We start from the raw sequence: 26,815 nt of genomic DNA, 5'->3' as shown, positions 1-26,815 counted from the left end.
TATTCGCTGACAATTTCTTTATTTTATCCACTAAACATTTGTTTCAAGCGAAGTTAATATAATAATTTGTTTTATTTTATTACACAAACATTGAAAATATCCATGGGTATACATCATTGTAGCCTACCTTATATATAATAAATATATATTTTCTCAAATAAATTACTTTGACATCTCATCATAAATTTAAAAAAAAAAACTTTAATCAATAATAAATATTTCTTAAAAGCGCAAATTCTCATAAAGAAGAACCAAACGCCAAAAAGTAGAAGTTCTATAACATTTATTATACTTAAAAAGAATTCTTAAGGTTTTTTTTTTTAAATAACATTATTCAAAAATAAATATTAGCAAAATTGTATTAAAATGTACACTTTAAAGCCTTAAAAGGTAACTAAAATGTGATATTAAAGGGCTTTTTTTATTTCCTGACAAATAAATATATATTTATATATAATTTCTATATAAATTAAATAATAAAAGTTTCTTAAAAATACTATGATTGCTCTAAGTTATATATATATATATATAGATAATATTAATAATTTTAGTTATCTTCGTTCAGGCATATTTGTTATGTATTAAATGTATAACAAAAATAATACTTTATCAATATAATAATATAAATAAATATATATATATATGTATGTATGTAATATTTATGAACAATTAGTCTCAATTAAATAATATTAGCTTAATAGTTTTTTTTTTTTTAAATATTTATTACAAATAATAAATAAAGTATATTATGTAAAGGATAGATTTATTTTCTGGCGTTAAAAAAGAAAAAATATAATAAATAAACATTGCAAAATTCAATAAAATAAAATAATAATAATAATAAGTAATAATAATAAAATTAAATAAAACTAAACATGTAAAAATTGGTTAATTGTTGATATATCAAATACGAAAATTATGTATAAGAGATGTGCACGAAATGTGTTGCGGTTTCACTTATTTATTTTTTCTGAAGCGAGTATGAAGGAATATTTTTATATTATTATTATTAATGTTAGCTGTCAAGTGGTAGCAGCAGCGTTCAGCTGTTAGCGTTTTACCTATAGAAAAAAAAAAAAATATATGAGTTTGGTACTAATGTATCATAGATTCTACTAGGGGTGGTTTAACAACATCATATTCTAAATAATTTTAACCATTTTTAGCTATTTCAATATATTTATGACTGAGAATCTTACACTTTTTTCATTGTGAAGAAACTGCGACGTTTGGGTTCCTCCCGTTTGTCTCCGCCGGCCGGTAAAGTTTGTGATCGTGACTGAGTGCCGGCCGTATCCTGTTCACACACTGCTTTTAAAGTGTTGACCCATTGTCTCATTTCAGTATCGTTACGTGCCTGGAACAGGAATTCTGCACCAGCGGACAGCTTTACACGCAAAACAAACTTCTTTTTGGTGTAGTCTGTGGCCACATCGGCGGAACCACCGCGTAAATCGATTGGCGCCTCGCCCTTGAAGTATGTGTCTGGCGATGATTTGGCCACCTTGGCGTCTTTGTAAAACGCCAGATTGGTGCCCTGCACACACACGAATACTTTGTCCCAAGACCTAAATAAACATTAAAAATAAATGTAAGTATAAACTATTATTATAATCTACAAAGCTGTTTGATGATGTTGTTTAAAAGTAATTATAAGTTGTACAGACAAAATTTTTAAGCGAACATGTTAGATGATTAACTATTGCTCTGTGTTTAGGCATTAATCATTCGTTGTCGTTTACCTGTTAGATGCTTTTTTTGTGGTCGACTCCCATTCGTGTTTTCTGTTGAGTACTCCTTCAAGGATCTCGCCATCAGTGTCGACAGTCGATTGATCTAAAATATAGCAAGGTATTACTATGACGACGAAATCCATTAGAAAATTAACCAAAAAATAATACATAAATTAAAATAAAATAAACAATAAATACAACTTATAACTTAAGTGTTCTCGACTATCACATGCGAAGTGACCAAACAGCACATTAAATATAAACCTAATATATTTTACCACCATTTATCTATAAACTCTACTGTTGGAAAAATTAATATTTATATATTCATAAATAGAACACTAAATATACATTTCACGCTTAAAAAAATAAATAAAAACTAGCTGGCTAAATAATATTGTTACTATTAAAACTGACGGTGAGCTTTTAAGCCTAGCATGTGTGTGAGTGTGGTGTGTAATTACAGTACCTGAAGTACCTGAGGTACGCTCGACGATGGCCTCATCGTCGCTGACCGAAGCCACAGCTGACAACGGACTTTTTTGAGGAGATTTTTTCCACCTGAAGCTCCGGAACGGTGACTTGGACCTTGACCTGTCCTTGTTACGGTCTTTGACTAATTGACTTCGCGAAGCTAGGTTTTTTATTTTGTTTTCAAAATGCACAAAACGCAAAACAAATAAAAATACGACAGTTACGACAAGCACAAAAAAAAACTAAATATAAGTATAAAATATATAATAATTTAATATTATTAAAATGTAAGTTCTAAATTTTGTTAATACATGTTAATGTTCGTAACCATGATTACATGCTCGCACACTATGAAAAAATATTGACGATAATGGCCGAACACATTTAATTTGAAAATTATTATTAATTAACATAAGCTTAGCAAGCGATACGCCCAGACTAGGACGCAATGAGTACTTACTTGCAGGCAAAGTGGATGAAGATCTGGCGGATCCACTGGGACCGGCCGTGACATTCTTCTTGCCGGATGCAGAGCTCACATGCACTACAAAAATATAGTAACGACAAAAAAAACAATTCAAAATCATGCTGGCCAGCAGACAATCAAAAGTCAATACACTACTTACTACTACCACAACTATTACTAATATAACAAATTATGCAATACTACAAGCAGTGTTGGGCAAAATTTAAATAAATTTAGCCTAAAAAAGACATAGATAATCTGTAATTTATTTTTCATAGAAAATAAATTATCTTATTTTAAAAAGTAACGTTAGTTAAACACATTTTGATGAAAATTTATTCTAATAATGCCCAACTCTGATTCTACAAGTTACAGTTACTAAACATGCTCACAATGTGCAGTAAAAAAATACACTTAGAAGACACCACAATCGTTAAACATTGTTTCCATATACCTGCGGTCGGTTTTTCGATGGGCGAAGTCAGTGCGAGGTTAGTGGGTGGAGGTTTACGTACTGACGCTATAATGTTAGATTTATAGAACGAAAGCGTGCACAAATATAAACAGAAAATTACATTTTTTTATGTTCATTGTTTATAATATACACATTTATATAAAACACAGTTATTAATTATTATCATAACAATTAATTTTAATTACAATTGTCTTTTTCACCAGTAAATTAACTTTCTATTTTGTGCTGGTTAAATTATAATTTTTTTTAATTTTTTTTTTTTTAATCCATTCGTCGTTGTGTGCATTTTTTACCTTTCCCTGTGTATACCCTCTACACAAACCTGGGCATTAATAAAATAATTTTTATATATTAATAAAAAAATTATTTGATGTACTTATTGAAATGTATTTTAAATAATAAACCATTTGTTTATTTAAAATTATTTGCAATATAAATAAAACATGCCCAGATTTGCTTCTCCGTTCCACCAAATATCATGTGCAGCCTCGATAATACCTGAGTAAATGCATAAAATTATCATACTTTTTAGGTGTCATTTTTTTAAGTGCGAAGAATTTCAAACATATTTATTTACATTGTGAGAAAACCAGTTATTTTACCAGTTAATGTACACAATATTTCACAAGTCATTATATAATATTTATATTTTAATACATTTTTACAGTTTATTACAACACAGTATTAATATATGTATATTTTATATGTACATATTATTTGTTTTTATTGACAGTGGTCAATAGAAAAAAAAAATTTTTTATTTTAATAGCAAGATTAGAAAATGTTATGTAATATGAACAAAAATTTAAGAGAAAATTTGCATATTATTTTTGTTTCTTAAAAGTGTGTTAATACTTTTCTGATTTGTTGAAAATTTGAATTTGCTTCTTGATGAACATAGATTTGTATTATTTTTAACACCTATTAATGAAGCAAGGATTCACTTGAGTAGATCAATATTTTTACTGTTTTTAATGAATGGTTTTTTCATACATGTTTTCTATTATAACTGACACCACTAATATACCACCCACATCCTTAGGACTACCCTTCTATTGTACATGCAAAATACTTAATAGTTAACAGAATTGTAGAAGAGAACTTACCAGGGCGACCTTCACTGTCTTTAGCTTTGCCGTCAGCTTCCGATGCTTCTTGAGCACTATACATTTTTTTTAAAAAAACAGGTTATAAATTATAACTGTACAATAAGTTAAGTATATTTGAAACTAATAAAAGGACTACAACATACGCTTTAGCAGCTGCTTCAGCTTCAGCTTGAGCTGCTTGTTGAGCAAGCTCTTCTTGTCGTTTTCTTTCTTCTTCTTCTTTTCGACGTTGAATTTCTTTCAATTCAAACTATAAATCACAATGTAATAAAGTAATGTTATTGTTTGAAGACGATCACAAGGTACTTACGGTGGTTAATCGTTCTAAAGCACAGAATCTTTCTTCTTGTGCGATGGCTGACTTTTCGAAAGCTTCATGTTTTTTAATTAAGTTTTCCACTTGATCAATGGTCATCTGAGTAAACAGAAAATTTTAATAACATACATTGCATTTTTTTAAGTATCCTTAAAGTTTATGTACTTGTTTCAAAAGCTGTTTGGCGTTAATATTATAAATATACAACAAACACTTACTCCTAATTCTAAACTCATTATATAAGGTTCTTGGGCCAACAACCAAGCTTCAGCAACGGCTGCATCTCTGGCAAACTGATATACTTCCAAAACTAAAAAAAAAATAATCAATATCAACTATAAAAATATTAAAAAAAATATTAAAATACGGACTTAGCTGTAAGTTTTCCCATCGTTCTTCCCATCTGTTTAGCAACGAATTCCTCTGGGTGTTCAACAACATAAGTTTATCTTTAATCTGTAAAATAATAATAATGTAAATGAAGGATAAAACAAGTTACATTTATTCAATTTAATATTTACTTCGTTGGATGCATAATGGTTTCTAGAAAGTAGTTCTTTTCCCAAGGAGATACAAGCAGTGAAGTTGTCTTCTCTCGTGTCGATTTCAGCCTTCAGGCTTTGGTGGTTGTTCATCAACAGTTCGACGCCGCTAACATCTCTAAAAATACAAATTTTTTCTTGTTGTTAAATAGCAATACAAATTATTAAAATTAACAACATTTACTAAATGTCAAAATGCTTACCTGGGTTTCTCCGATGTGTTCATCTGTCTGACAACATCGTCCATCCAAATGGTCAATGTCCTGACCATGTTGAAGAACTTGTGCAGATCTCCTGTGTCGGCTAATTTTTGTTTGCGTAGCTCACACCCAGACTGCAAGGCAGCCCAGGCGTTAACCACCTCAGCTTCACGACCAGTTATCTCCTTTGCTTTGTCGCCAGCGTATGACGTTTGCAGACGAGCTGAATCTTCAGTTATAGCTTGGACCTGTGCGCTTAGTGTGTGCAAGTCTTGCAAGAAACTCTGGTGTTTACGCTGTAATGTGTGAACAGACCCAGCGTCTCGACCGAGGTCCTCAGACATTTCATGATTCTTCTCGGCAATGCGGCTAACCATGTCTTTGCAGTCATGGAAGAATTTATGCAACTCTCGTGAAGCCACCAACATCTTTAGCGGATAACAGAAAATCGTTAGAAAAATAATAATATTATACATTTCATTAATTAATATTTACTTGTTTTCTAGTTTCGATCAGTTCGAGTAGGTCTTGCCACTGTTCGTTTAAGCTATCTTTCCATTCTGCTATTGTGGCAGAATCACTGTGACCGATGTTGATCAGTTGATCAGCAATACCGTTAACCGTAGCAACACGTTCACTGCCTGTAGCTTCGGTGTCACGAGCAAATTCTTTGAATCTCTCAAATAGTAACTAAAAAAATAAATAAATTAAGTATTTTGTTTATTAAGGATACACTTAAATTTTGTATAACTATTGGTTAACTCACTGTGACATGATCATAGTCCTGTCCGAGTTCATGTGATCCAGCGACTATTTCTCTCTCAGCGATCCATTGTTCCAAATCGTCCACTTCACGGTGTAACATGAACAATTTCAGGGCTTCATCTAATTTAGCTTTACGTTCTCCGGCTAAATCTTTAAGGCCAGCGTATAACTTATCGACTTGTGATTGTTTGACAGCTATTTGGTCGCTCTCAGGATGCATTTCACTAGTCAGTTGACGAGCAGTTTCTCCTAGCTGCCTAATAGTATCCGCGTAGTTGTCAACAGCCAATTCTTGGGATTCGTGTTTCTTTTTTAAATTTTGCGCCGATATCTGATCTTTTCCACGGTCTTCCACCATCATGTACAGTTCTTGTTCGCCCATCCAACTTTCTGCTTCGCTAGCGTCGAAGAAGTACTGAAAACAAAACAATTTTATAATATAGTTTGCAAACATTTGAGCGAAATCCTCGCTTATATTCTTTTAATTTGTGCTTTTGCTTACTTGTTGGGCCTTTTCAGATTGTAGCAACATCTGTCTACGGTGTTCGACGTCTTGTTGGAGCTGTTGCCAACGCTGGGTTAGGTCATGGATGAGGTCTGTGAACTGAGATGCATCCTCATGTCCTTCATCGATTAATTTCTGCCCATTGTTGCAAACGAGGTTAATGCGAGTTTCGTGATTGTCAATCTCATTACCCAAAGACTGAAAAATAACAAGTTTATTTTATTTTAATTTTATCTACACATAAACCAATTGTATAAAGTTTAATACACATATTATGTAGATATATTTTTTGACCAATTTTAATTTCTAAAGCTTGTCTCACCCTGAAGCAGGGCTTGTATGAGACAGAGAAACACAATACTTCTAGTGTAACCGAATTTAACATCCTATTCATTGTATTGCACAAGTTCACAAAAATGAATATAAAATACAAAAATAGTTACTTGATTTTTCTTTTGCAACATGTTGACATTGAACAGGCTATTTCCATATTCAGTGGACGTGGCCAATGGTGTTTTTTCAGTGATCCATAATTTTTCATCTTCAACATCTCTTTTGAATTGGAACGCTTCCTTCTTTTTCTCTAACTGCCTCTGTCTCAGTTGTAGTGGTTCCTTAAGCTGTCCGAATCGCTCTTCTACTTTGACTTTCTTAGGTATGATCAGTTCATGCTTCTCTGGAACGGTCTTTTTCAAATATTCCGCTTGAGTTTCCAATTCCACAACTTGTTTAGCCTTGACAGCCATTTGTGTCTCAATCATTTGTTGTTTCTGCATGAGTATATTAACTGAAGCTAGATCGGTTCCTGTATCCGCAGCCTCAATTTGTTTCTCAAGGTCGTCCATCCAAGAGTCGATATCTTCACAGGTCTGGTGAATAAGAACTTCTCTGTTAGCATCAAACAGGCGCTCGCCCTTTGCAGTGGTGGTCTTCTCCAAATCTTCAAATTGGTTCAACATTTCTGATATCTTTGGTTCGATAACAGACGCCAATTCTGGTTTTTCTTTCATAAGCTCTTCTCCAGATTGTTGTACTCTGTCTAGCCTATCTTTGTTGGAGGCGATTTCTGCTTCAAACGCTTGATGACGAGTCCACTTGCTGTGCACTGTCTTAGCGCTTCTATAAGTTTCATCTTGAGCAGTGAATTTCTTTTCTTGAATCCATTGCTGAAGTTCGTCGGAATCTTGTAGGAATTGGTGAAGTTGTAGTTGGTCTTTAAGTTGGTCCATGAGTTTTTGGGCTTTTTCACGGTTGGCTTCACGACGTTCTCGTATATTGTCAGCCTTCTTTTTCACTTTGTCAGCATCATAATGGTTTTCATCAACCAGCTTAGAAGCGAACTGTGTGACGCCATTGATTTTGTCGTCATTAGCTTCCATAGTTGTTAGGAAAGCTTCGTGACGCTTGATGAGGTTTTCAGCGTGTTCCAGATTTGTCTATGGAAAAAAACATATACATAATAAATGAACAATAAGTGATAATGTTTATAAAATATGCAAAAACTCACTGGAACTTCATCTTTAGATAACAAATGTTCTTGTTGGGAGAGTAACACTTCGGCTTGTCGAGCATCGCGATTGAACATTTGAAGATTGAGAGATTTAGACAAGAGTTGTTGGCGGTTGTCCCACATTTTATGTAGTTCTTGCCATCCGTCACGCAAAGCCTTAAGACGTTCCCTTAAGAACATGTATTGATGATCATCTTGGGTACCGGGTTCCTAAAATATTATTAAATATTAGAAGAGCATTTTTACCATAAAAGTGTTTTTAAAATTATATACTTACAGCAGTAACTTTATCACCATATTCCATCATTTGAGTGTAGTCTGTGGTATAATTATCGATTTCTTCACGTATGGCTTGGTGCTGAGAGAGGAGTTTCTCAGCTTCAGACAACGAAGACGGAATGTCTTCAGAAGCGACGTCAGTTTGAGTTTTGGTCAACCATGCCTGGAAGTGGTCGAGGTCACGCAAGAAGCGATGAATGTCACCAGCCTCTTCCAATTTCGAATCCCGTTCTTTCAACTAAAATCACCACCACATAAATTATTAATTATACAACACACAAAAAACTAACAAAATAATAACAAATGGTAATTGTTTATTACCATTTGAGTCAACTCTTCCCAATCTTTTTGAATGGTCTCTATTCTCTCCCGTATAACAGCGGCTTCTTCAGGATGTTCCTTCTCGTTAGCTTGAGCTTCAGCCTCCAAAGAGTCGAGTTTAGCTTGTATAGCAGCCAAGTCACGTTCCATACCAGACAAACGTCGCTAAACAATATTCAAATGTTAATACATTGTATCGTATATTTACTGTCTTCAAATAATGAGTTTAAATTTTACCTGCAACGTCATTATGCCGGTAAGATCCATTTCTAGGCTATCAGTAGATTGTAATATTCTCTTTTTGTCCTCAATCCAAGATATAGTTTCTCTGCATTCAATATGGAAAGTCTGAACACCATGTGCAGAGTTCAGTTGGTCGCGTTTGACTTCTGCCTTATCACGTAGTTCGCCCCATTCATGATTCAACTGAATATGAACAAAAATAATTGTTTAATATTTGAATACAAAATAGTTGTAATTACTTTATATACATTGTTTTGTCTGTTGACGATTTCGTCTGAATTAGGATGTTCGACATGAAGTAATTGCCGCGCCAATTGGTTTACAACCGCAACACGTGAAGCATTAGAATTCATTTCCTTGTCAAAACCGTCATAACGATGTTTCATAATTTCAACATCTTCAATATCTTTTCCTGGACTCATGGTCTCCAACATTCGGTTCTGTAAGTCATAAAATCATACAGTAAAATAATAAATAAACACAATTTTGTCTTAAAATGAATTACCTTCTCTCCAATCCATTGTTGCACAGCATCAGCTTCGCTAAATAGTTTGTACAACGAAAGAGCATCTAACAATCGTTGATGTCTTAGCTTAGCTAATTCAACCAATTCTTTGTATCGCTTGTCGATAGATGACATTCGTTCATTAACTTCTGGTCCGCTTGTTGGTGCACCTGGTTCAGCATTCAACTGGTTGGCTTGAGACCGTAGGGCTTCTACAGATTGAGAGTATGATTTCAACTCTTCGCTCACCTAAATTAAACAAGTTTAAAGAAATGTTGTTACACTAAAATTTTAAATTTTAATCTAGAAATTTACCTCCTTGTGTTTCTTTAACAACGATTGTACGTTAGCTTCATCGCGGCCGACATCTTCAGAAGAAACAAGTCTTAATGTGTCTAACATCCAAATATCGACATCATCAGCATCAGCGAACCACTTTAATAAGAATAAACAAAAGATCGTTAATTAATGTTTAAGAGAATTTAACATAAAAATAAATAAGAATATGGAAATTTCAATTACTTGATGATAGTCAACAGCATCTTCCAAACGTTTGCGTCTCTGTTTTGCCAATGTGATCAAGTTTTCCCACATGGTGTGTGTGCTCGACACACGTTCTTGTATACGATCAGCACCGAAATGATTACTACTGATCAAATCTTCGCCGACTTTGACCACTTCCAGTAACTGACCTTCATGACTTTGAATTTCATTTTCGAGTGCCTTGAAAGAAATAAAAATCACAAATTATAATATAAATATTGTTACATGTGTTCATAAAACTCACTTTATGTTTAGAAAGCAACAAGTTGATGGTTGTCAAGTCATGACCAATATCTCCAGCGGACACAATCTGTTCCTTTTCTTTAATCCAGTTCTCCTCGTCGGCCATGTCCCAATAGAACTGCCAGAGTTTCCTGCTCTCTTCCAAACGAGATCTTCTTTCAACAGCTAATTTAACCAATTCAGAATAGGCATCCTCGAGTTCCTGAACTCTTTCCACAATGACGGCTGGGTCACATGGTCGATAACCTTCAGTATTCTCTTCATCCAAAAATCCTTGTGAATGTTGTACAACACTCTTAACCCGTTCACCTAAGACGTTGATGTCAGCCTCGACAAGACTGTGTTTCTGAAGGAGGTCTTCGACGCCCATCAAATGTTTGCCGTAATCATCAGACAAAAGTCTCATCTTCAGTTCTTCCATGGAATCCAAAATATAGAGCATCTCTTGGAAGTTCTGTTGGAGTTGTAGAGAAAGTTCCAAACGGTGTCGGCGGGCTTTCAAAAGTTCCAAAAGATAGTTCCAGAGACGGAGAACGTTGTCTTTCCTGATGGTATACATAAGTTATTTAAACCGAGCAAACAAATTAAAATTTAATAGAAATCTTACCTGGCATTTATACGAACGATATCGTGGTAATCTTCGGTCTCCAATTCTTCTGCCACAGTCACAACAGCTTCTACGCGTTCTTCATAGGCAAATATGTCGGTTTCGATAGCTTCGTGTTTCTTGGCTGCGGCCTCAACGGCGGCCAAGTCCAATCCGAAATTGTCCTGTAAAATGATAATTATGTTTAGACATTGGATACCGTTTGACAAATGATAGTTTATTTCAACTCACCTGAGAAACCAAACGTTGATTTTCGCTCAGCCAAGTTTCTCTCATGCTGGCTTTTCTATTGAATCTTTGGGCGAGTTGTTCTAGTTTTTCTTGCCTGATGATCTCTTCTCTTAGTGCCAACTCTCTTTCGTGTTCAGCTTTTTCTAACTGTTCCCACGCTTTGTTGATGTCCGAAATCATTTTCCCCTCTTTGGGCGTGTACGGTTTCTGGTTGTTAGCCCTCATCTTGGACTGCAATGTGAACAGCAGCACTTCTAGATTTCCTTTTTCTACAAATTTCGGCGGTTTCTCTACAGTCCTGTAGTTGTTGAACTGCTGTAGTTGTTGCTGAACGCCGTTTAACGAGTTAAGGAATTTGCGCTCGGCCAGCGACTCCTTGGTCTGCTTGATCCATTGTAACAGGTCGCTGGTGAGACGTTCGTATTCTTGTGCGGTGCGTTCGTTCTCCATGGCTATGCCGACAACACGACCAATTCTCTTGCCTTGCACCGTCTCTTGTTTCATTTTGCTGAAGTAATGGTAATATGTGACCACGTATGTGATGATAGATTTCTCGTCTGGTTGTTCGACAAACACATCCTCAGCGTCCAACAACTTGACTATGCCCAGTTTGTCCTCGGCCGTGTTGAACGCATTGTTTAGATTGTGGTTCGCGTTCGTTTTACTGAGTTTTTCGAATTGCACCAGGTCTGGTCGGTGCTTGTGGATGATTGCGTTGAATGCCAAACCGTCTCGCCACGAAGTCGTAAAGTTGCGTACGTTAACGTTGTGGTAGCCAGCGGTTTTCATTTGACACCATAGTAACAGTGCGTCCTTGGCCGATTTTGTTTCTTTGTTGTCTGTCTCTTCGATGGTGATGTCTTGAATCTATATTTTGGGAAAATAATAAGTTTTAAACCGATCCAGTCTATGTCCGTTATAAAATAATTCCAAAAACTCACTTGGAATCTTAGGATAATAGTCCATATGAGACCCAACGATAGTCTGGGGTTACCGTCGACGATGTCGTGCGATCCCATGTTTTCTAAATGTACTCGCTGGTCTTTTAAAAACTGTAGGGCTTTGTCGACGTTTTCTAAACAATGTATTCTCATTTTTCCTTTGGTGGGTTTTGGCTGTGGACAAGAACAATAATTTGTGAAATTACAGCCGTCGGCATAAACAGATATAAAAATAATAATCTATGTTTACCAATCGTTCTCCGGAGAGCACTTCCAATAGCTTGATGAGCATTTTGCCGTCTCTGAGATCCACGTACAAATCTCCGATCCGGGAGTGCACCCTGACCAAGTGCGAGTTTACCCATTTCTGAAATGTTTTTTTCTGTACACTTTCTCTTTCGTCTATAAAAAATAAAATAAAAGATATAAACGTACAAATCTAACGTTTAAATAAATAAATTCGATAGCGCATTTTTTGGAACCCCTGTAAACTTATTCTATTAAAAATGGCACAACATGAGTAATACAAACGGCGGGCGAGGGTAGCAAACTACTGCTACACGTCATTGATGGAGGGTCGTATCCCCCATTCACTATAAACTAAAACATGTAACATAACTGCCGCCGACTTTCCCTCGCCTGTATGGGCCGCGCCCTTGTGTCTCTTCCCGCCGTCGTTAATATAATCACTTTCTTTCGCTTCCTCTCCCATTTCCAAATAAATATCCAGAGAAGGTATACTGCACGCCACGGTGTAGAAGACACTCACCGGCTAGGGCTTTGATCCTAGACCTCTCAAACAGTCTGGAAGACGAGTTGCCGCCGTCATATTCGTAGTCCTCGACGATTCCCGTCCCGTCCTGTTGTATGGCCGGATCCCACCGGACCACAGAGATGTCTGTCGTCATGGTAGCCAGACACCTCTATACCGACGTTTGTTTACACCTGAAAGAATAAGAATAAAATTAAAAAGAGATAAATACGAACAGCGACTAAAACTTAGTCTCGGGTCCCAGCTAGTTAGTTTTTTTTTTTTTTTTTAAAGGAACCAATTTAATTTGTAAACAATATGTCATCAAGTGAAAAATTATACATGCCATTAGCGATAGTGTCTTAATGTACTGTGCTAAGCACGCTAATCACGTCTCATCGCGTTTCTTAAGGTCCGTTCATTAACACGCGCCTTATAAGTCCACAGGAGCAGCGACGTAAAATATTCTGGAACGCGTTTCCTTTACACGTTTTTGTTACATGGAATTACCGAGAAACCTAACACGGTCATCAATATATCGACACAAGTGTTTACGGCAAAGGGGCTATATAAAATCGCACACTCACTCACAATTACTATCTACCAAGTCAATCGTTTCGGAGTCAACAAAGTCACTGACAAACTGACAAAAAAAAAATAGTAAATATCTTATATCGACCTACTTCGGGACGACAATCGATGACGATTTTGCCGCCATAGGATATCTCAACACAATTTCAAAAGAATACCCAACACTACGGTTAAAACTCCAACGACCTAACCCAATAGTCACATCATGCCCAGGCCGAAAGAGATTTGAGATTTTAAAAATGTTTAATAGGTTTTGAACGATAAAAAAAATTATGCGGCGTGTACACGTTGGGAACCGCGCAGCTGTTGGTTTGACTAATATAGTTTTCCGTCTTGTTATTCACATATTGTATTTATACTTATCAAAACTACAATATCGTTTTACGTTATTCGGCGATATATATATATTGTGTATGCTACTCTATGCTCGCTGACATGAGTTATTATACGAGTACACAGATGAGCACGTGTATTTCGATGTTATGGCTGGAAAAAAGAGCCGAAGGGTTCGAACAGCGAAAAAAAAATGTACTCGGTAGGAGCAACGGTCGTTGGTAATGGAGTACACTACCACACTACACTACACCATATAGTAGAATAATTCCTGAGCCGGCAGTGTAGGCGACGGGGGCAACGGCAACGAAAATAGAACTCGACAACCACTTTTCAAAGCTGTTGAGAATATTTTTAAAAGCGAAACACGCGCCAGTTGAGACGAGAACGTCGACCACCGTCGGACGGATGCAACGAATATGTATAATAAAATGTATGTATAATATTATTCTAAAGTCGAGACCAAACTAAACGTGCATTGCCTCCGTGTTCGGTCGGACGACGCCCACCCAAATCTAATTCGAATTTAATGATATTTTTTCAAAACCCTTACCCAGGTTTCTTTAAGAAAAAAAGTTTGTATTGAGTATATACAGAAATCCAATAAATCTATATAAACCTCATATTTTTGGGTAAATACAGAACATTTCACAGGGCTAAAACAAAAATATATAACTGGGTTTCTTTTTGCCAACTCTGAACCTCAATATTATATGAACCGAGAAAAAAAACACAAAACTGATTTCGGTGTAGCGGCATCAATTATTAACAGTAGACATTTTTGTAACTGTTGGTATATTATAAGGAGATTAATAGTTTGTGCAGTATATTTTCGAACTCGGTGTATACTTAATAATATATCGCGGTGTTAAATGATACGACGGTAAAATGTATATACTTATAACAACGGACCGTATACTTAACCGGTAAGCTCCGGCTGATTGCTCGGCTAACGAACGTTTTATAGAAAATGAAAACAGACACCGACGATAATGATATGGCGCGGCCAACGGAGAATGTCAAACTAAAGTGTATGACGTGTATACGTGATGGACGGGAGAAGGGAGGAATGCTAGCTGTGACCTTTGGCATAATTAGCTTTTTGGTATAATAACATAAATATGTAACAACAACAGTATCTCCATCAAACTGTGGCCAAATCTATAACCGCAACGCTAAAATAACAACCGGTACCGCCGGTAGGTGGATTTTGGAAGCGTGTAGGTGAGTTGGCTTTTTGTACTCCAGTCAAATAAACGAAACCCGCAGAGAGGGAGGACTGGTCGAGGTGACGTTTAACCAAAATAAATATTATTTAAAAAGGCGATGGAAGCAGCAAAAAAAAAAATGACTGATGTAGGCGTAGCGCGGCGTTCCGTAGAGGCCACAAACCGGCAACAGCTGTGCTGCGATACTAAATTGGAATAGATTAATTTTTAAAACACTACACGGTAGTTAACGGGTATACATGGGGGCTGTGCCGTTCCTATTCCGGGGCCAGAGTACTATAACATTATACAACGACTTCAAAATATGTCGATAGTTTCATTATTCAAGTAGCGGCGTACAATAAAAAATAATAACATCCAAAATTAATATACATAATCTAAACCACCGGCGGCAATCGAGTTCGCGTGTTTTACCGTCGTCATCCTGATGGTCTGGAAAAAATATCGCCGTCGCCACCGCCTATGGATACTTTATACACAAGCATAGGCGGTGATCGCTTTAGGTTTAAAAAAATATATAAATCCATAGAATACAACAACTGACAATTGTTATTTTGCGGCGACGACGACACGGACAAGAGCAATAAATAAAAAAATCTCTCCAATTCGATCGTCCCAGTTTCAGATGAAAATCGCAATGCGCCAATTTCTCGCTGTACCGAGAAGAAAATAAGATATCACATCCGCCGCACTATAACAGATAGAAAATTGCAATGCAACGTCCCAGATATCGTTTTGTCGAAATTCGAAGAGTTTTTAATTCCAGTTTTACATTTTTTTTTTTGTTTTGTTTGTTCACATTTTGCTGTTAAATATTTCGAACACGCGTCGTTATACTGTTGCGCGTACACGCCGGCATTACAACATTATACCGTCGAACAACGAGAGTAATAATTACATTACACTCCATTGTGAGAATATACACTGGACACTGCAAAAGGATCGTGTAAAAAGGAAAAATAATAATAACGTGCGTCGAGGCTTTGCGAGGAGACTCACGAAATATAATAGGTGATCTAGTATAGTCACACAATACTGTAAGATTCCTACTATGCTACTATGCTCGGCAAACACCACACACACATACAAACAAAATAAGATACAAGAAACTATTTTTCCGGCGACTATAACGACGCCAGTAAATCGGAAGAGCTTAACTCCGACGACGACAATGGAAATACTGATAGGTATATAAATAATTACACGTATAGTTATAAAATCAATTCGGTCTCATCAAATCAACATTGCCTATTTAATTGTATTCGTTAATTAAACACGCCCATTGATTGATGAAACGAATAACGCACACCTACTCAGATTTACAATAAAAGTCCGATTACGATGCATGTGTGTATATGCACATTATTTTATCGATTACTCAAGAGACCACAGTAGATGTAATGTACAATTACTCAAAGTTCAACTTAAAATTGTGTGTGTGCATAATACTTAATTAAACGTTAATCTGAAAACGACAAAGAAGGAACACTGGCTTGTGTTTTACTATTATCGTTTTGACGTTATACGGAAACAAATGTATTACATTTATTCCTAGATAATAAGAAAAATAACTTTAATTTATTTTTTATTCGCAATAGGAAATCATAAATAAATAAACTTGAAAAAAAAAAATAAAACAATTGGGTCATACTATTGCGGCGAGTGATCGCCCGCTGTCAGTGAATAACATGACCGTTCTCCGGGCGTTTGCGGTGGCCACCAAGTGCGCCACACCCAACAAAACGTGTTGGTGAATCCATTAAACTTATTGGAAATGCATAATAGCATAATAATTTATGTCCAAAATAAATTTAGGGAGAAAAAAAAAACTCCGCGGAAATTTCTACGACCGAAGAAAACCCGTCGTCTTCAGGCGATCGATTTAATTTACATTATTATTATAATGTAGTTTTTTTTATAAGGAATAAACGCTCACGGATACAGACTACAGACTCGCATGGAAGAAAACGAATCCACCGAGCAGATAACGCATCGTGTCCATGAATGCGTTACGCGGATTAACGACGTTTTATTCTTTTGTTGGAAACTTGGAGCAGCCGTCATGTCTGACCTCTAACTGAACAAATTAATGGAAAAAAAAAAACAACATAAATTATATTTAAACTTTTTATACTTTTATTTTTACAGCCGGCGTCGACCGTCACGGATTTCGTCGAGCTTTTATTACAATGACTTTGTTTTTCGTGACAAACGCAATTGCCGTCTTGGCTTCGCTTTGATCTTTGCCTTTGCTTCAAACCATCTACGCCCATACGAGTAAAGGTGTACATTTTACACACATTATCATAATAGCCGATCTTCTAATTACGCTTGTACACACCGACACCGTCCATCCGTCTGAACGCAGCGTAACGGTACCGAAGAACTCGTGGTACCGCAGAACAATGTGCCGCGTGAAATGAAGCAACAATACCGCAGGTCATTCAACTAAATGAAAAAACTTCCACTAGGTACAGGCTGTCCACTAAACCTACTACCATATAGCCGTTGCCGCTTCCCCCAACGCGTTCGACACTGATCTACTTATAATAATAACAACAACAATATCTGCCTTTTTTTTCCATACGTTTATACGATTTTTTATATATTTTTGTCCAACACCGGCTGACTGACCTCCAGGTTCAACTACCGTGACACATTTTTACTATGCATCGGCTCACGAAACGAGCGCCGGCCGACAACACAATTACAATGTTATAATAATATGATAATCACACATATATCAAACCTAGCAGTTAACGTACTCCAGTGGTAACAGAGTATGGAAGAGTTGAAACAAAGTGACTCTACTACGGCGGAGGCGGCGGCGCAGTCTACCACGCTTTGAGAACCCCTGGTCTCGCATAGACGGCGTTACTTATCGATTTTATACACACACAAACACACACTGAATTCCGTGCACGCGGTAAATGACGATGGCAGAGCGGTGTTTTCAAAACTAACTGCCGGCCGGTCAGCGGTTACCATCGGTTACCCGAATAACACTATAAAACTATATACTTGAACGTTTATAATATCGTGTTGGGCGCGTGATTGAGCAAAATACTTTGGAGAGTAGAGACGGATAAAAAAGATATTAAAACAAAAATTACCGGCAAATTATAGGACGTCTATTGTGAAAGGCAATCGTCGTCGCGGAACAGTTGAATATAAAACAATATAATGATAATGATAATTATTTTAATAGTAAAACACCGAGGGCACGACGTGCAAAGCCGCAAAAGAAATCTTCGGTCAAATCGCATTTGACAGCATAGACAAGAGTATCGGGTATAGCCGGCGGATACTCGAAAAACGAAAGAGGTAAAAGACAACACAAAACCGGTTGCTCCGCAATTGCTGAGCCCGGCCATAAAGTTATGGTAAGTCGATAATAAAAAAAAAAGAAGAATCATGAAACAGCATAAAATTCGTCTGGGCTAAAAATTTTTTTTGTAATAGAATGCTTAATAATAACAAAAACAGTAATAAAATCAATGATACATGATTTTTATTTTCGCGTTAATATCAAACTCGGGGGTTAAAAGGTTATCGGGGTAAGTTGGTCAGAGCACTGGATATACCTTAGTCCTAAGCCGTGACCTCGCACGCATTCCTAACTCCATCATTCATCAATAATTAAACATAAAATAATTCAAATGCATTTAAAAAAGCGTTTTTGTTTTTCTACATCGAACATTTCTTAGACGGAAGTGACCCTGTCAGTTAAAAAAAATACGATAAGATTATGTCTTATCTTCATACAAACTAAACTTCTTCACATACTAAAAAACAATAACAAAATTATTCATAATAGAGGGGTCAAAGAGCCAGAATGGGAGGGAGAGTTCATACAATCATACACGTTTATATATTTATTGTTAAGTTTTGTCGCTGTTGTTTTTTATTCATGACCGTGCGTCACGATCCGGAGGTGGTGTAAAAATATCACAAAAAAAAAAAATTATAATGATCTCTAATGCCGTTTGGAATCGCCAGCTATTATTATTAAAAATTTCTATACGCGCTTATCGTCCATTAGCTAGGCTAGGCGTTCAACGGTGTATTGAAATAAAACATACGACTGCGGTCTAAAAGAAACAATATGCAAACGTCATCGCTCCCCACACACACACGCATTCTTTCTGGAGTATCGAACGCAATCAATCAAAACCGATTTGTTCCAAATGGTAAAGATCGATAATTATCATTATGGATCATTGGACGATGGCGGGGTGATGAAACCAAACGGCTGTAGAGGTCAACGACGATAATAGCGAGAGTTCACATTCTCCACACACTTATATTATACACACTATACCGTACATTGTATATTGTAGGAAGTAGCGATATTCGGAATGGGAAATAAACGTCACCAATCTAACCACCACCACCAACTACCCTTAAAAAGAGTTTCTTCTTTTTTTGAAATTTTGAAACTATTGCAGACAAAACATGCACGCTAGGATTATACGAATATTACACGCTCGGAGAAGCCATTCTAGTTTATTACATTGTAGGTACTTAGTATAATTGTGTATAAACCATACCGTCTGGAATAGTTAAAAACCCTTGAAAATACATTATTTAAAATATGCTGAAAACCTTTCAAAAGCAATTAATTACAATACAAATACATAGAAGTGACTAAGAAAGGTAACTTTGAAATGTCCATTACAATAAGATGTAACACCGACTCAAAAGTAACGTAAAAAAAACTAGGATTTAGGAAGAATTTTAAGAAAAAAAACTAAAATCTCAGATGAGTACATAAATTTACTCTAACAATGTATTTTGTAAATAAATTAAAAAACTAAAACGAGTCGGAGTACTGGGAAGATAAGCGACCGTGAGTTCGAATGTTCTTCGGTCAAAGTGTATAAAAATCTCGATTTAATTTCTTAAAAAATCAAGATTGAACCATAGCACAAAACAAATATTGTTTTTAGTTAAACATTCTATTTTTTTAATGTCATTTAACGGCATCACCTCTCTGAATACAAATCAAAAAATAATAATATAATATTACTTAGTAAACAATTTTTTTAATAATTAACAAAAATGATTTAACATTTTTCAATGGAGAAGAGCCTTTAAAATATAATAAAAAAACATATGTACTAGATCCCATTTAATGCCGTTTATAAATAATAATAACAATTTGACGATTATCTTTTTATGATAACATGTCATGCATTTAAACTTACTGAGAACTATGAAAAACATTACGGAGAATAGACCAAATAATTATTACTTCTAAACTATATCGCGTATTCAACTATACTAGTTATTCAAACATTGGTAATTAATATTTAATGAGAGTATTTTTTAGACATAACAAAATAAAGCGTAATGGAGACAACCGAGATTAATAAAACTAGTTTTATGAAGCAGGTGGTCTTACCACCAATTGATTATTATGTTACCAAAAATATATTAAATATCTCGAATCAGCTGATGAAATGTTTAGGTATTTTCATCTAACCCTATGTGTATACAAAATTGAACAAATATAATTTAAGTATAATTTATATAATGTCGATTTAGGAAATTATCTAGTAAGGTTGCATAATAAACGTTTGTGCTCGGTTATAAAATTGCTATTGACCTAGTTTTTAAATTTCCCTGAATTTGATTGTTAACAGGTGGGTGCATATTAATATCTTATTAACTTAACAGTATAATTGTAACAAAATTGTAAAGTGAAGAATACTGAGGTTATCAAGTTCGCTTTCACGAAATACAACTGTATTTCATACTAATATTTTTTGCTGTATCATGAACACGAAAATATGTTAAACACCATCTAATTAGTACTAATAAGTACACGATTTTATTTTATTTCTTTTAAAGTAGAAATTATTAACATATAACTAGATAGTTGATACAACTCATTTAGATTAGGATTTATACTACAATCATAGCAAAGTAAATGAAATATGGTGTAATAAAGGAGGCGAAACAAATATAGTTAGAATCAAAGGTCTAGGCTCCATATCGATAAAATATTGTAAAAAAAAAATCGAACTACACCATAAATTATTAGCATTATCGTGTGTACAATAGGTACTCGATTAGACAGATATGAGTACAACGTTCATTGGAATTTTGACAATGATTGCATCGACACGGTTTTCAGAAATACCAAATTGTATAGTCATAATATTATTTCGACCAACAGGTTAATTATGCTTAATTAAACCGTAATTAGAAAACATAAATGCATTTTGTGAATCCGGTTTAAACGAGGAATCAGAAATATTAATACGCAATGTAATTTATGACAGAATATAATTATCACCACTAATTGTTTTATCTAACGATTTTCCTACCGTGAATAGAGTTTACTATAAACGCAAAATTGTATTATATTTGTATCTAAGTATTTATATGAGTAATACTTATTATGAAAGTATTACATTTTATTTTTCGACCTAGCTGTAATATCATCACATTATAGTAATTCAATACCGACAAAAAGATAACCATTAATTAAATTCACGAGTTGGAACTCGAAATGAAATTCAAGTACATAGACAATGTGATCAGCTTTACTATATTGACTGAACTATTATATAACGTTATTATAAGAGTAGTAAAATCTTACTGGTTATGTTATAACGTATGAATCTACCTCAGAACAACCATTAAAAAAATTAAGTTAATATATGCTAATTAGTATAGAGTAGCAAAGTTTCTAAAAAGTTCTTCAAATGGGGTTTTTTGGGATTATTGTTCATAAATGACCCGAAGAAATTCGTTTTTATGGGAATTAATCATGTTTAAGATCATCAGGTTGGTCGGTATGTATTCAGGTCACACTAAAACGATGCTGCCTAGGTCACAGGAACATCTAGTAGATGAAACTCTTTTTAGGATAAAAAATTATGGAAATCCCAGTAGGAAATTGAATAAAAGTTACCATATAAGAGTAACTAAAACAACAACCCTCCGAGCCAATAACCTAAACCCAAGAAAACGGCTATAAAATATAAAAACCGACCTTCAACTGTTCGTTGGCCACGTCTTCTCTCATCGATTGCAATCGGGGCGTTTTTATAGCCTTCATGGCGCCTGTTACGATTATGACGGCTGAATCACCGTCTTGTATAAATAACCACCCCACATGCATTTACACACAAGGTATATAAATATATATTATGTATTTACATTGATCATCAATTTTTTTCTTCATACCCTAGCTTATGTTAAAAATTAAAATCCATATTATTATTTCATAGTAATGTGTACAAAGTGAACGTAAGCGAATACCGCCCTCGGTATAAGTTATGACATACGTACATACTAAACCGTTATCGTTCCTCAACACAAATAAAATGATACGAATATCAGAAAACGACCTTTTAAATGTTGTGCCCCAAATAAACAGATTACAGTACAGATTATCAGCTACAGACGATAACATTGTCGATTATTGGTAGTTAAATAATAAAAAAAATCACAAACGGATCGATAACCGATTTTCTATACAAATTAATCCTAGGTTAACGAACAAATACTAATAAATGAATTAATATATAAATAATAATCACCGGCCTTCTAAATCGTCAATGGATCCATACTCGGGTACGAAAACAATATTGTGTTCAAATGATTTCGAAATATTATTAAAAGCGGCCAACTCACTACATATACGTATAGTTTAAAAATAGTGTATGAGACACGAGTACATGATCTTATAGCAAAAGTAACCGCATTTCCAAACGGCTTCCAATCCCATATATTATATTATATTTGACTAATAATGTATGCTTAGCACGGAGTTTATGCGAATAAATCAAATATTTACTAAAAAACGCGGTAACTTATGTGTACCAGTCAATGTCGTAAACGGTAAACAATGTAACAGTTATAAAGCTTGCGTTTGAAGCTTCAACAAACACGGTTTTCACACAGATAACAATATGTATATTTCGCAAAGTTACTTTGTTATCTTTTGAGTGTAACACGGTTTGGAAACAGCGGAATCGTGGTAATATAATTGTTTTGATAGGTACGTTAAAAAATAGCTACTCCATTATAATTAACACTTAGCTTTCACAATGATTATTAAACCGTGATTCCTCGATCAGTCATTACTTATTGGTATTAGATATAAATTCAATAGTTTATATAACAATTAATAACTTTATAAGTACTGGTATTAGGAAATTCGCTTTTTTCTAGAATAAAAAATGAAATTCTAAACAAAACACAATTATGTTTGATGCGGAATTGAGTAAATACAAGGAACTAATTAACAAATTCACTAAATATATTATACAAACATTGTAATTATAGTTATTTTCTTTTAATTTCCAATTAAGTTACTTTAAAAATTAAAATTGTAAAGAATTTATAGAATATTGTAGGTACTATTACGGTGCATTGATCATCAAAGTAGTAGTACTTTAAGAGGAGTTCCTGAATAAAACAAGAGATTATTAAGATAATATATAAAAATAAAATAATTTTATAATTGCAAAGATAAATCACAAATAAAATACGTAAGACAAAATATTATAAACTAGTATGGTAAAGTCATAACGTTGGCTTTGACCTTAATTAGTTTTACATTACTCGAGAGAGCATGAAAATAGACAACTCGACGTTTAAATTTATACAGCAGATGACGTGATACTACACATGCGAAATGATGACTTATCTAAAATGTGCAAGTAGCATTCAACCTATCACCGTGCACGATTATAAAATATGTATTGTAATCAAATGCACTTATTTTAGAAAATCGTGCTTAAATATTTATTTTTTAAAAAATTGCAAACATTTAAAATAACACTGGCCGGCCGTATAGCAGTATAATATTTGGCGTTAGGTCAGAAGCAAGTTTCTGTGTCTTCGAATATGTTATTTCGTCAAGTCAGTTTTTGGATTATTTTGGCATGGAACCAAAATGAGGTTATCGTTCAAAAATGTCAAAGACAATTCGGCGACAAAATGTCAAAATTCGAACTATGTCCCAGTTGATTATACTGTGTCGATCAGAATAACTGGGGAGGGAAGGCATACAGTTAGTGTAGACCAAAAAAAAAAAAATGAAAAAAAATAATACGTGTTTCTTTAGGAAGCAATAAAAAATCATGCTGTTTGGAAACAAACATTATTTTGTGTGTGTAAATATATTTATATATGTGTAGGTTTATTTATGCACGTATGAAGAGTAGTGTATAGGAATTACGTGAATAAGACTCGCAGCGGAGGTGGTCGTGGACCTTCTGTCGAGTGTCGAGATGACTACACTGTGTTAACCTAACCGGATGATGTCATGATCAGATGATCGCGAATATTATTTTTTCTTTGGCCACGTCGATTTGTCTATTATTAAGAGAGACAAAATAATGAAAAATGAACGAATAATAATAAAGGTTATAATAGAATTTATTCATATGATATTATTATCAGATAAAAATCGATATTCTATACTTTTGCTAGGTAACGTGCTACTTCGATACAGTTTTTTTTTTGGCAAAATCTAAATCATAGAGAAAGAATACTTGAAATAATATTTTCTTAGCTTTTGGAAAAAAGAGAACTTCAACTATGTAATAGTTCGTTGTTAGAAAGTTCAAATTATTACTTAAGCTTTGAAAAATCATTTATTTTTTAACTTATCGTAAACAAAAATAAAATAATGAAATTAAAAATATTTCTTTGATATGAACTAGTATGAACTAGTCTTGATAATTTTATTAATGTCAATATCATATGTTCAGGATATTTACAGAATGCTAACCAATATTTTTGCACGAAAAAGCAGCATGTGTACATGTGTACTCATGTACTTATTACAATTATATTTTAATGAAGCTTGAGTACACGAACCATCAATGAAAAGATTAAAACATTATTTTCTAAGAAAATTAAAGTTTAAAAGAGCATTACTACTTAATCCATGCAACAATAGATCGTATTCTTTATTGTTATTGCTATCTCAAAAAATAACACACCGTTTTGTATGGTTATTATTGTTATTTAACCAACTTGGCAAACAATATATTAAATAATAACAGGATAATTTGTGTAACCGATATTTATTGGTTTTTTAAAGCAAAGATTGAAAGAACAATTTGGTTTGTTCTTCGCTGGTGTTAATTTCTTATAATAGAATAATACGTTAAAGACAGTAATTTGATAAATATCGATGTCAGTTTAAAAACGATTAATGTTTTTATACCGCTGTAGCCAATAATACGAGATAAAGCCAAAATGCTATGTTTCATTATTGATGTTTGTTCTTTGGCCCTAAAATGATTGTATAACAATATTGGTAAATCAAATTCTGAAAGATAAAATATAGGTTCTAACGACCGGTACACATTAATTAAAAAGTCGAAACTATGAGATGAAAATATGCATTTGGCCTTCACGGCAAAACGTTTTCATGTAAATAACTATTAATCAATATTGACATGCAACCATTGAATTGACCTGATTGTTATTCGTTAATAAGCAGGCACATTCGAATCGATTATCGATACATTTTGTAGTTTAGACTAGTTGCAATTACCATAGGTAATAGGTTGAACATTAGGTACATTTTATAATTTTTTTATGATTGAGAAAAACTCGAAATGTCGTATAGTAAAAAGAGTCATAAAATCAAAATAGTAATAAAACACTTGAACGAGCAATAATAAAAATATTTTGTGGTTTAATAATAAAATAATAAAACGACACACAACTCACAAGACACAAACATGACCGGTTGCGATAAAGGCTCGCGCAGATAAAATCATGTACTTGATGTTTTCAATAATCAAATAGATACAATTTTTTTAAAAAAGGGGAGATTCCCAAACCAGTAATTAAATGTAATATAAAATTGGCGGTATGCTAATTTTTCATAGCGGAAACACGTTTATTACCTATTTAATGAAACAGTAATGTTCAAAGGGAAGGGGAAGAACACACGTACACACCGGACATGGCTCCGTGGGACGAATATCAATTACATGCACTACCGTGGATACTAGTTATACTTTATTGTTTCGGGGGAGCCGGAAACGGTATGCAGTTATGCCCGCCGCAGGAGAACTCGGGTTATAACCGTCGGGGGGAAATATTAATATGATAGTAATTATTATACATCTAGGTATATAAAACAATATCATAATACCGTTCGCGAAATTGGTTATCGGCAGTATGATAAGATGTCAAGTTCGGGCAACTGGTACTTGACTAATGTAGTATTTATATAAGTTTATAGGGCCGCGTTCATGCCACCCGATATTTTGTTTGAACAGTAAGCACTATAGTATAGCGAAAACAGCAATACTGGGCGACGGTTATTCGTGAAAAAAACAGACAGATGTTTATCTAAACGTCTGTTTTTTAATTGCTCGTTATCATCGGAGAGGAGGCGACAGACGGTTTAGGCAGTAAAACAGTTGCCGGTAAAAAAACTCATTTGTGTGAAAACAACAATAAAAATAATATCGGTCAAGGACAGCAGTACCTGACAATTAGTACCTGATCCGACCCCTAGTTTAGTAATATTGTTTTAGGTGATGGCGAAAAAAACATTTGAAAAGATTTTAAGGAGGATTGCGGGAAGGGGGGGCAGTTTGGTGAAAAACGAAAACATTTACTCACCTTGCACCGTACCGCGGACACAACAACAGTCGACGTTCCTTCGTTTTTCCTTTTGGTATGATAATTATGATCGTGTATTGGATACTTTCAGCAGGAACAACAGTTTCGACACTAGTGTTAAATAAATAATTTCTGTATAGTATGATGTGTTTGATATTAAAACATAGTCTCGGGTGTAAAATCTATTGAAAAAAAAACGACAATCACAAAATAACACATACACGGTAACGCGATGCTTCTCGGTAGCGTCCGCAGCCGGCCGACATACTCAACTAATGGAGGGCGTCGGT

At 34.5% G+C, this 26,815-nt stretch overlaps 1 protein-coding gene across 5 annotated transcripts; it reads right to left on the bottom strand.

Moving 5' to 3' along the window:
• On the bottom strand, nt 1–26,815 carry LOC126832957 (spectrin beta chain). Of its 5 annotated transcripts, none has more exons than XM_050564027.1 (31): nt 26,526–26,815; nt 12,778–12,953; nt 12,259–12,410; nt 12,009–12,182; nt 11,068–11,934; nt 10,837–11,000; nt 10,231–10,774; nt 9,966–10,166; nt 9,759–9,878; nt 9,444–9,692; nt 9,187–9,378; nt 8,933–9,121; nt 8,696–8,860; nt 8,373–8,612; nt 8,093–8,305; nt 7,029–8,021; nt 6,583–6,783; nt 6,082–6,495; nt 5,811–6,005; nt 5,319–5,743; nt 5,095–5,233; nt 4,945–5,029; nt 4,792–4,883; nt 4,568–4,672; nt 4,401–4,507; nt 4,255–4,310; nt 2,668–2,751; nt 2,203–2,367; nt 1,743–1,836; nt 1,200–1,568; nt 1–1,061 (listed from the first exon to the last, which is right to left on the bottom strand). In XM_050564027.1, the coding sequence occupies exons 2-31, from the start codon at nt 12,914–12,916 to the stop codon at nt 1,058–1,060; spliced, it is 7,137 nt and encodes a 2,378-aa protein (XP_050419984.1). In that variant the 5' UTR covers nt 12,917–12,953; nt 26,526–26,815; the 3' UTR covers nt 1–1,057. The 5 variants fall into 5 exon arrangements, with proteins under 5 accessions (XP_050419984.1, XP_050419985.1, XP_050419987.1 ...); XM_050564028.1 differs by having other exon boundaries at nt 2,212–2,367; XM_050564030.1 differs by lacking the exons at nt 2,203–2,367; nt 2,668–2,751 and adding an exon at nt 3,128–3,193.

This window comes from Adelges cooleyi, unplaced genomic scaffold, assembly GCF_023614345.1.
Source record: "Adelges cooleyi isolate 19-005CV unplaced genomic scaffold, UGA_ACOO_1.1 ACOO_flye_CR_arks_rails_tigmint_CR_PRNA_167, whole genome shotgun sequence".
Taxonomy (NCBI): domain Eukaryota; kingdom Metazoa; phylum Arthropoda; class Insecta; order Hemiptera; family Adelgidae; genus Adelges; species Adelges cooleyi.
The sequence above is the reverse complement of the archived record's forward strand: the minus strand, read 5'-3'. Positions and strand labels throughout refer to the sequence as shown.

Excerpts from the sequence above, each read along its gene's own strand:
- LOC126832957 (XM_050564027.1), bottom strand. The coding sequence starts at position 12,916 with ATGACGACAGACATCTCTGTGGTCCGGTGGGATCCGGCCATACAACAG. Across the intron at positions 8,613-8,695 it reads GGGAAGAGTTGACTCAAATG|TTGAAAGAACGGGATTCGAA; the intron begins GTAATAAACAAT and ends TGGTGATTTTAG. Across the intron at positions 6,496-6,582 it reads AATCTGAAAAGGCCCAACAA|TACTTCTTCGACGCTAGCGA; the intron begins GTAAGCAAAAGC and ends TTTTGTTTTCAG.